At 39.6% G+C, this 10968-nt stretch overlaps 1 protein-coding gene and 1 pseudogene across 1 annotated transcript; both read left to right on the forward strand.

Moving 5' to 3' along the window:
* The first annotated feature begins 7283 nt into the window (after positions 1-7283).
* LOC113918847 (vesicle-associated membrane protein 3-like) lies at positions 7284-7711 on the forward strand. The gene has a single exon (XM_035724864.1). The coding sequence runs from the start codon at positions 7284-7286 to the stop codon at positions 7593-7595; it is 312 nt and encodes a 103-aa protein (XP_035580757.1). The 3' UTR covers positions 7596-7711.
* Positions 7712-8496: 785 nt separating this feature from the next.
* On the forward strand, positions 8497-10169 carry LOC113916006 (annotated as a pseudogene).
* Positions 10170-10968: the final 799 nt, after the last annotated feature.

Here is a 10968-nt window from a genome sequence, read left to right on the forward strand (position 1 = left end):
ATTAGTTAATTAAAAATATGGGTGAGCAAAGTCCACTGAGGTTAAAGGCAGAAGAATAGTCAGCAACCACTTATCACGGTGCCCTGTTTCAAGGATTTCAAGATACCTGATTAACACTGGCAATTCTCATTTAGATTCGTTATCTGATGGAGCAGAGTTGTTATTGATTTAACAGTTGACCTCACTGCAGGCTTAGGGTGTGACAATAATAATCTCTCCATACAGTGGGCCTGCAGTCATTGACAGCTTGAGTAATGATTAGATAAAACACATGATTAAATAGCTAATTCCTAAAAACTCTCATTCCATTTCTATTGATGTCTCAGCTTTTCCACATGCTTCAAATCTTACCTTTCTATTCTTCCTTCCTTATTTCCTCCTCTCCTCTTCTAAAATGATTTATGAAAGTTTTGGAAAAGGAAGTTTTAGTAGAGTTAAAATTGTTAGGCAGGAAAACTTTTCCTGTACCCTCTTAGATTCAGCAACTGGGCACTTGCAAAGTTAACTGACAAAAGACCCATCAACAGGAGAAAAAGAATACAAATGTATTCCTATTTTGCACCCCTAGGAGTTCACAGGAAAAAAGTGAAACTCAGGCCGTTAGACGATAGGATTTGTATACTATTTTAACAAAGGAAAGGGGGTTAGGTTTTGAGGAACAATAAATTATAGGAAAGTGACTAAGAAATGTCTGAGGAAAACTAGTGGAATAGAAGGGTTATCTTAGTAAGGTTTGTTTGTGCTGACTCGTCTCGATGGGACTGTTGTAAAGAGTTGTTTTCTTCTTCCTGGTACAGGGGAGGGAGACACCTTCACAGAGTAATTTATGCCCTGCTTTTAGGCAGATCAGTGGAAGGCAAAAAAAAAACCTCTTCCTGATCTCTTGATCCTCAGTTGCCTTCAGTTCAAAATAATCCTTATGCCAAAGTGGCATCTTTGGGTGTGACATATTCTGGGTCCCTTCAAAATTCTTTTATTTCAAGATATCTTAATGATAGTGACTAAGAACGTTTCCTACGCCTACTATATAAAGTGGTAATTTTACACAAGGGGACAAAACCTGACCAAATACTAGATTTAAAATACTATAATTTTCATAAAGAATGGGATACAGACATAAAATCAATGCTTTCAGAATTTTTTCTACTAAAAATTCATGAAATGTCTGAAAGCAATGGGCTTGAGCTACATCAACACAATGCTCAAACATCTGGAGAAGAAGTGGAAAATGCAAGCAATTATTCAGATACCTCGTCTACACAAAATTCAGCTATCCAGATGTTTGTTTTCCCCCAACCAAACATAGATGATTGACAGAAATCTTTTCATTTCTATTTTTTTTATATGAACATCCCTCATCTATTCTTACTTTAACAACGGACCACACCTCCTGTAGAGGGGCTCTAATCTGTTTCCTCCACCCAACTTCTTTTCTTCTTTCAAATGTGTACATATTTTTTGAAAGCACAAATGAAAGAAAAAAAACAGTAAATTGCCTCTATCTTCTTATTTTAGAGTAAAGTAACTGTAGAACAATGGCTGGGTGGTTTGAATTTTCTTTGCAGCATCTAGCACACCAGGTGCAGTCAATAAACATTAAGCCATCAAATAAATCCGAATTCCAAAATGCGGTCTGCATTGAAGAATACATTATAGTCAGCTGCTTTTGCAGCAGGGTGAATTTCAGAAAAAGATCCAATTGATTGGCTTTTCTCAAATGTTAATGTGCATACAAATCCCTGGGGATGTTGTTAAAATGCAGTTTATGATTCAATAGGTCTGGGGTGGGGTCTAAGACAATGCATTTCTATGGAACACCCAGGTTATACTGAAGTTGCTGGTACACAGCTGAGTAGCAAGCAGACTGATTACTGGCCAGGGGAAAAGACCAAATCTGCCCCTTCATCCATTCTAAAGAATACCTATTTTACACAATATTCCAAATACATTTAATTATCAAAGGAATTTTTTTTTTTTGAGAGAGATACAGCAGGGGGGCTGGGACGGGGCAGAGGGAGAGGGAGAGAGAGAATCTTAAGCAGGCTCCAAGGCCATTGTGGAGCCAAAGTGGGGCTTAATCTCAAGACCCTGAGATCATGACCTCAAAATCAAGAGTGGAACGCTTAACTGACTGAGCCACCCAGGCACCGCTATCAAAGGAATTTTTTTAAAAATAAAACCACTTTTTTTAGTCTAAATATTTTTAAACAATTATAAATCATCAAGATGTAAAAAAAAAAAAGAAACTTTTAAAACAGAATCTATAACATAAATTTAAAAGGGCTGGGATGCCTGGGTGGCTCAGTCGGTTAAGTGTCTGCCTTCAGCTCAGGTCATGATCCCAGGGGCCTGGAATCGAGTTCCCCATCAGGGTCCTTGCTCAGCAGGGAGCCTGCTTCTCCCTCTGCCTGCAGCTCCCCCTGCTTGCTTGCTCTCTATCTTTCTCTCATTCTCTGACAAATAAATAAATAAAATATTTAAAAATAAATAAATTTAAAAGGGCTATTTACCTAGAGGGAAAAATGGTTTGCAAACTACTAGTGAGATCAGAATCAACAGGAGGAAAGAGCAGAAAAAAAAGAATAAAACTGGTTTAAAGCTAGATATACAAACACAAACCAGTAGTTACTTTTGTACAGGTCTTAAAACAAAAAAGTCGGTCTTTTAATCCTACTTGTAACAAAAAAATTAAATTATAAATAAGTTACATCTTCGAGTATAGAATAATAAACATCATGAATGTATCCATGATTTCAATAGACAGATTGGATTGTCTGTTGTGAGAAAATCTTTATGATTCAGAGTTATATAATGTGTTTTCTTAAATTGTTTCCTTTATCATTCTACCTAAATCATCAAGTAGTGTTTGAAACAGAAAAAAAAGTCATTAATTCAGTCAACATTTAACTCACTTTGGAAAACCTTGCTAGGTGCTCTCTGGGATTGTAGTGCTGATCCGACATGGATTCTAGAGTGAATCTTGTAGTCTAATAGGAAGAAAATACACATACACAAATAACTAGAATATGAATTCAAAGTGTAATTGCCATGATAAATAGGCAAATAATGGGTTTCAGAAATTCAGAAGAAGCATAAGCAGAATTGTGCTTGGACAATAACTCTTTCCCAGAGTTTCTTGAAATGAAATACCTGCAGAGAGCACTTGATTTTCTGAAAAGACTCCCAGATCCCATTATTTAATGATCATGAGAACTCTCATTTTGTATATACTCTTCCAATTCAGACTAAAATGGATCCTCATTTGATGAAAACACCAAGACCACATTCAAACAGCACTAACAATTCCCCAAATGAATACCTGCGGTACTCAATCCCAGCTTTCCAAATGTGTCTGCAACCACTAGTGTGCTAGTAAATGTTTAACAGTCAGCTCGGGGTTCGGGAGGTGGGGGAAGAGAAGCTACAATTTGTAGCATTTACTGATTTCTGTGGTGTAAACATTCTCACCATAACTGATTTTAGGCTACTACGGTGAGGTCACTGAAACCCACACACAGTCAGCCACACACATACCTGCTGCCATTTAGTGGTGAAGAAGGATGCAGGCTGGATACAAATCCCAGTTCTGGTGTGCAAACTTTGGTAAGTTACTCAACCTGTCTGGGCTTCACTTTTTCTTTTGTAAAGAGGGACTACTAATAAAATCTGATTGTTGTGAGGCATAAATAAATTAATATGTGAAAAAATTAACATGTGAATGTTTACCACTCAGTGCTGACTATTGTGGACCTTAACAATTCTATTGAAAACTAATCTCTGGGCAAGTCTCTAATCACAGTCTTTACTCACAAGGTCCTTCCATAAAGTAGTATTTCCAACACCTTTATACAAATAATCCTACCAGTCATCTCCTCCTGGAGACTGTTAAGACTCCAAATCTTAAAATAAGATGGTCTGCATAGTCATGAAAATACTCATTCTCTGGACCACTATATGAATATTCTGAAAGATTTAGCAAATATATTCATTCAGTATTGAGTCTAAGAAACCTTCTCTTAAACAAGTTTTGACGAGGATATGGAGAAAAAGAAAGGAACCCTCTTGCACTCTCAGTGGGAATGCAAACTGGTGCAGCCAATGTGGAAAACAGTATGGAGGTTCCTCAAATAGTTAAAAATAGAACTACCCTATGATCCAATAATCCCACTACTGGGTATTTACCCAAAAAATACAAAAACACTAATCACCAGGGATACATGCAGCCCTGTACTTATTGTAGCATTATTTACAATAGCCAGATTATGGAAACAGCCAAGAGTCCATCAGTAGATGAATGGATAAAGAAGAAGTGGAATATATATATATATATACATATATATATACACATACACACACATATACATATATACACATTATATATACATATATATAATGGAATATTATTCGGCCATAAAAAAGAAGTCTTACCATTTGCAACATGCTAAGCAAAACAAGTCAGTCAGAGAAAGACAAATACCATGTGATTTCACTCATATGTGGAATTTAAGAAACAAAACAAATGAGCAAAGGAAAAAGAGAAGAGAGAGAAATGAACCAAGAAACAGGTTCTTAACTATAGGGAACAAACTGATGGGGGGTGTGGATTAAATAGGTGATGGGGATAAAGGAGTGCACTTGTGAGGAGCACCAGGTGATGTTTGGAAGTGTTGAATCACTAAATTGTACACCTGAAACTAATAAAACACTATTTGTTAACTAAGTGGAATTAAGAATAATAATTTATGGGCATGTGGAAAAGCTTAGCGCAGCCATGGCACTGGCCTTGCTGCAGCAGGCAGCCAAGTCCCCGGGCACCAGGTGAGGCCAAGCCCAGCAGGGCTCTGGTGAAGTGCACCAGGAAAGCGAATGTGACCCAAGCCCAGAAACCACGGAACTCAGCCAAGGGAAATGTGCCCGAGCTGGTACTTGCTGAATTCCTGATATGAGAGCGTCAAGTCTACCTCGGAGTAAACCTCGAGTTTATGACCAGTGTGAGAAGCATGGTGGCTGAGTTGGTCACCCACCAGATTGTGTGCCAGAACTGGGGCCACAAGGCCTGTGACCAGCCTATGGCCAAGATGAAGAAGAAGGTGGCTGAGGGCACCGTGTTCACTGAGGAAGACTTCCAGAAGTTCCAGCAGGAATACTTCGGCAGCTAGGCTCCTGGGAGGCCACGGTGGGAAAGGCATTCAGACCCAGTCTCCCCCTCTGACCTCAGCCTCTGCTTGCCTAGCACAAGGAAGCCCTTGGGCTTGGGGGTTGGGGAGGGGGGCGGTAGGCGGTGCTGGAAAGGAGCTGGTGAGCTGGAAGCCCTGGGGAGAATATGCAGTCAGACCAGAGCCCTATAGGCTTGGGAGGAGCCATCTACCTGCCTGAAAACTGACTGTTTGGTTTGCTTTGGCCCTAGTAGAACCGCAGGGCTGTTTGCTCTAGAGAGGTTACTAGGCCCTTGGGGCCACACCTCCAGGAGTAGGAGGAGGGGTGCTGGGTGGGCTTCTGAGTTCTAATAAATGTGGACCCAAGAGCAAGAAAATAATATTAATAATAATAATTTTTAAAAAGAAAGAAAGAAACCTTCACTTGACATAATGCTAACAGATTATACCACTCATTTAGGATTTGGACTTTTTCTTTCTGGTTTTTTTTTTCTGTTTTATCTCAGTCTCTCATTACATGGCATCATCGTAAAATATTAAAACTAGAATGTGATCTTGAATTGCAGTTCTTTGTGTGCTATCTTAATTCCCACTGCCATTCACCTCATTTATGGCTCTTCTATCCATCACTATTTCTCAATTGCCCTTCCAGGACTTGGCACATAATAGTTGATAAGTATTTATTGAATTAAGATGATTTAATACTATTTCCCAAAATAAGTTCCATTAACTTATTCCCAGAAGAAGCAAAATAAGGATTCCAAAGCCAAAGTTCTGGAAACTATACCCCCTCTCTTCTCAAGAATCATAAGACATGTTAGCATATTAAAGAATCTGCAAAGTTTTGCCGTTAAGACACCTGTTTAAAATTATTTAACCTAGGGGCACCTGGGTGGCTCAGTCATTAAGCATCTGCCTTCTGCTCAGGTCATGATCCCAGAGTCCTGGGATCGAGCCCCACATCGGGCTCCCTGCTCCGTGGGGAGTCTGCTTCTCCCTCTCCCCACTCCCCCTGCTTATATTCCCTCTCTCGCTGTGTCTCTCTCTGTCAAATAAATAAATAAAATCCTTAAAAAAAATTATTTAACCTAAAATTTTCTATTCAAGGAACTCCTTTTGATAGGGTAATTATAGTGTTATTATCCATAACTGGACATCTTTGAGAGTGCAATGGGGCACTTTTAATTATTATACCAGGACAAAGGAATAAACTGGGCCTATATGAAATAAATCGGACATACAGTCATTGTACCTATGGACAGAAACATGGAAATTCCCACAACTATTGTTATGTGTATATATGGATCAAAGTTTAGAATACAACAATTGACCTAAATATCTTATTTTACTGATGAGAAACATGAGGTCACAGAGAAGTTCAATTACTTCCCATTGGTAAATCTCTTGGAATTCAGTTAAAAGGCAGAGCTGCGAATAAAATCCAACTGCTGGAATGACATTTCCAAATCAGTTTCTGATTTGTTCAATCCTGAAATTGAAACAGTTAATTTGGCTGTATTTTCACAAAGAAGAAAAGAAACACTAGATTTATATGCTTCTCTCAGAATATCAGTTTGTCATGTAGGAAGCACTAATTTTATGTAGGTGCAAATGTAAATCAGATGTCAGCTGGAGACCCCTTGTCTCTTTGGAGATCTAGGAATAATTTTCTTGAGTTTTCAACAATTCCATGACCTAACAGAAGGCCAAAGTTCTGCTCTAGCCTCTGGAACTTTCCATGGGCCTATTGCTCATGGCCAGCTCTGCCTTCTGGGCTCATGGTTTCTCTGTGATATACTACATTAACCTACTCATAAAACAAGGTTCACTTGCCCCAAAACAGATACACCCTCACAAATTCTTAAAAGATTTTAAAAAATTTTATAAGAGGAAAAAGGAAGGATTTACTTCACAGCAAAGCAAATAAGAGTCACAATTAAGCTATAGCATTTTATTTTTTTTAAGCCCTAGATGCTTAAAATAATGCTACATAAGCTATAGCATTTAAAAAATATTTGTATTAAAGAGGGCATGTACCGAATGGAGCACTGGGTGTTATAGGCAAACAATGAATCATGGAACACTACATCAAAAACTAATGATGTAGGACTGTCGCCCATCGCCAAAATGTCTACAAGTGCACCTGCAGGTTCAAGTGCTGCCTCTGGCAGCAACCGAAGACTTCAGCAGACACAAGATCAAGTAGATGAGGTGGTGGACATCATGAGAGTCAATGTGGACAATGTGTTGGAAAGAGATCAGAAGCTCTCAGAGTTAGACAATTGTGCAGACGCGCTGAAGGCAGGAGCGTCGCAGTTTGAAACAAGTGCTGCCAAGTTGAAGAGAAAATATTGGTGGAAGAATTGCAAGATGTGGGTGATAGGGATCGTCGTTGTGGTCATCATCATCATCATCATCGTGTGGAATGTTTCCCCATGAAGAACCAGTGCAGCCCCAGCCTGCCGTTCAAGAAAGCTCTTAAAGACATTTGACTTAGAACCTGCTACATTCTCGAGCTCGCCTACTGTTCTGTCTAAACTGATTATTTTCTGTTTGTTACCATAAGGTTTAATTTCTAGGCAACGTGCCTTTGTAATGTCATAAGTGCTCCAAACTTGAAGTGCAGCCGCCCAGCCCATACCTGGCCCGGTGCCTTCACAGAATGCCACGTGGCTGACAAAGAGGATCTCTTAACTTCCCAAGTGTCATCACCTCAAAGTAATGTCTGATGCATTGGTGTCAATTCCAGTTAAGGGAATTTGTTCCAAGTTAGCTATCCTTGCCTACTGACATCTTCAGAACCACATTCTAAACCTTTAGGTAATCAGATTTCCAGTTTGTGCCTTCCAGAAAGAACACTACTGCCTAACGCAGATCTGTAACCATAACAGGTTGCATCTTATTTTGCTATTTTTCGGATTCCCTAGAAGAGAACTCTCTACTGTTTATAAGCAAAAACAAAAAACAAACCAAAAAAAACGAATGATGTAATGTATGGTGATTAACATAACATAATAAAAAAATAAAAAATAAAATAAAAAATAAAAAATATTTGTTGGCTCTCCATGCTACAAATTTTCACTGGCCCTCATCTTCATATCATCTTCTAGTTATTCACCCTTACTCTTCCTCCCTTCTTTTTCTTCTTTCTATCCTCTCTCTTCTTCCCTATCGAGTATTCGACCACAAATTTTTTCCCTTATGCTCACAAAAAAAATTACTTTTCCTTTGCCCTACCATACCTTGGTATCACCTAATATCCTAATCTGTGATATGAATCGAGTGTGGGAGTGTACTGGGGGTCCTCTGTCCCAATCATTTCTTCCAATGAAGATAGAGCATGCTTTACAAGGAAACGAGGTAAAAATAATATTCTGTGTCTCATTAAGCAATTATATAGCTCAATCTGAAGATAATCGCATTTACTCACAAAGAAATGATGGTAACCTGGACTAGGGTGGTAGTAGTGAAAACAGAAAGAAATGGACAAATATAAGAGACCGTTCAGAGTAGGAAGCCACAGGTATTGGTGGTTGATTGAAGAGATGAGGTTGAAGAGTAACAATCAAGTATAATTGTCCTCTCTAGCTTTCTAGTGTGCACAGCTGGAGAGTAGGGGGTCCCATTTACAAAGACAGTGGGCCTGCGGAGGGAGCAGGCTCAGAGGGGAATATAATAAGGTTGGTTTTGGAGATGTTGGAGATGAAGTCCCCATGAGACAACCTCTGGGAGATGCCTCCTAGACAGGGAAATGTGTGTGTGTTTGGCACTCAGGATAGTGACAGTAAAGGCACAGGCTTTGGATTCAGAAGTAACTGGCTCCAAGTTCTAGCTCTCTGGTTTAACAGATGTGTGCCTCAAGCAAACTACTGGAAATCTCCATGCTTCTGTCTCTTCATTTGTACAGTTAGACTTACTATTACAGTTCTATGTTGAGAAGGTATCTCAAGACACCACAGATAACATGTATGAAACTCTTAGCATAGCTCAATAAAAATAAGTAATTCAAAAGATACTTATTCAGCAAGTGGCATGAGGGACTCACTGTGGTGTGTCATCGGCCCCGCCTGGCCCCTTGCGTGCCTACCCTCCCAGCCGGCCATGGGGAGAGGGGGGGATCCAGGCACCAGCCGAGCTCCTGCTCTTGTTCCCCGGCCAGTCCGGGGCATCCCTGCACCGCTTCAACGGTGGCTTCACCGGACCCACGGACCAGGTCGCAGCCGGAGCCCCAAGTGGATGGAATCATGAGGTACTTCTGCCGCGGCCGAGTGGTGTCGGGCTTCAGCCACGGCTCCAAACAGCTGGGCATCCCCACAGCCAACTTTCCAGAACAAGTAGTTGATAATCTTCCAGCTGATGTATCCACTGGCATTTATTATGGTTGGGCCAGTGTTGGAAATGGAAATGTTCATAAGATGGTGGTGAGCATAGGATGGAACCCATATTACAAGAATACAAAAAAGTCTATGGAAACTCATATAAGGCATACCTTCAAAGAGGACCTCTTTTTTTTTTTTAAGATTTTATTTATTTATTTGACAGAGAGAGACACAGCGAGAGCAGGAACACAAGCAGGGGGAGTGGGAAAGGGAGAAGCAGGCTTTCCGCCGAGCAGGGAGCCCGATGTGGGGCTCGATCCCAGGACCCGGGGACTATGACCTGAGCCACCCGCTTAACGACTGAGCAGCTCGGGCTGCGACCCGGCCCACGGGTCCGGTGAAGCCACCACTGAAGAGGTGCCCGGATCCCCGGACCGGCAGGGGAACACGAGCAAGGTGTTGGTGCCTCAAAGAGGACATCTATGGGGAGATCCTCAATGTAGCCATTATTGGCTACCTCAGACCAGAAAAGAACTTCAATTCTTCAAAAGAGAAAAAATAAGAATCCCTTATTTCAGCAATTCAAGCTGATATTGAGGAAGCTAAGAAACTATTAGATTTACCAGAACATTTGAAATTCAAAGAAGACAATTTCTTCCAGGTTCCTAAAAACAAAATAATGAATGGCTACTGATAAAAAAAAAAAAATCATCTTATTTATTCATTTACTGTTTTCTAATATTTTACTGCTCATAACTCCTCAGTTGTTATATATTGAAAATCAGACATTTTTGTACAGCTATGAATTGGTTTAAACAGTACAGTGTCTTTACCACATTATGTTTCAACTGTTCAAATTAAACCCATCATGCTATAGTACTAAAGTGATTCACTTTAAAAATCAAGATTCTTTTTTCATGTAATATGTTGATTAAAATGTACCACTAGAAAAAATATACATATTTATTCAGCAATTCCTATGTACCAGACACTGCTCTAAGCATCTTATATATATTTACTAATTTAATCTTCACAACAATCCTGTATCATAGACAGTATTATTTTCTCCACTTTAAAGATGAAGAAACAAATGCAGAAATGGTAAGTAGCTTGTAATACTTATAAAGCAGGATGTGACGGATCTGAACCTAAGCAGTCTGGCTTCAGAGCATGCACACTTACCCACTGCACTGGACTTAATATTAGCTAAAATTATTATAATTATAGCCTTGGAAGTCCCCAGAAAATGATGTGGGAGCCTGTGAGTAACTAAATAATGATATTAATAATAGCTAATTTTTATTGAGTGCTTATTCTTTGTAAGGCAATATGCTGAATATCTTACATGGATATCTCAACAGTTTAATTTTCTCAACAGTCCTATGATGTAGGTACTATTATTCCTCTCATTTTGAAGATGAAGAAACAGACATGGAGAATATTAGTGGTTCTGACCAATGTCACAGAGATAAGTAATGGGGTCAGATTCAAAA

This window comes from Zalophus californianus, chromosome 1 (assembly GCF_009762305.2).
Source record: "Zalophus californianus isolate mZalCal1 chromosome 1, mZalCal1.pri.v2, whole genome shotgun sequence".
Taxonomy (NCBI): Eukaryota; Metazoa; Chordata; class Mammalia; order Carnivora; family Otariidae; genus Zalophus; species Zalophus californianus.

Bases quoted from the DNA above. Each gene is read 5' to 3' on its own strand.
- LOC113918847 (XM_035724864.1), top strand. From the start codon at position 7,284: ATGTCTACAAGTGCACCTGCAGGTTCAAGTGCTGCCTCTGGCAGCAAC.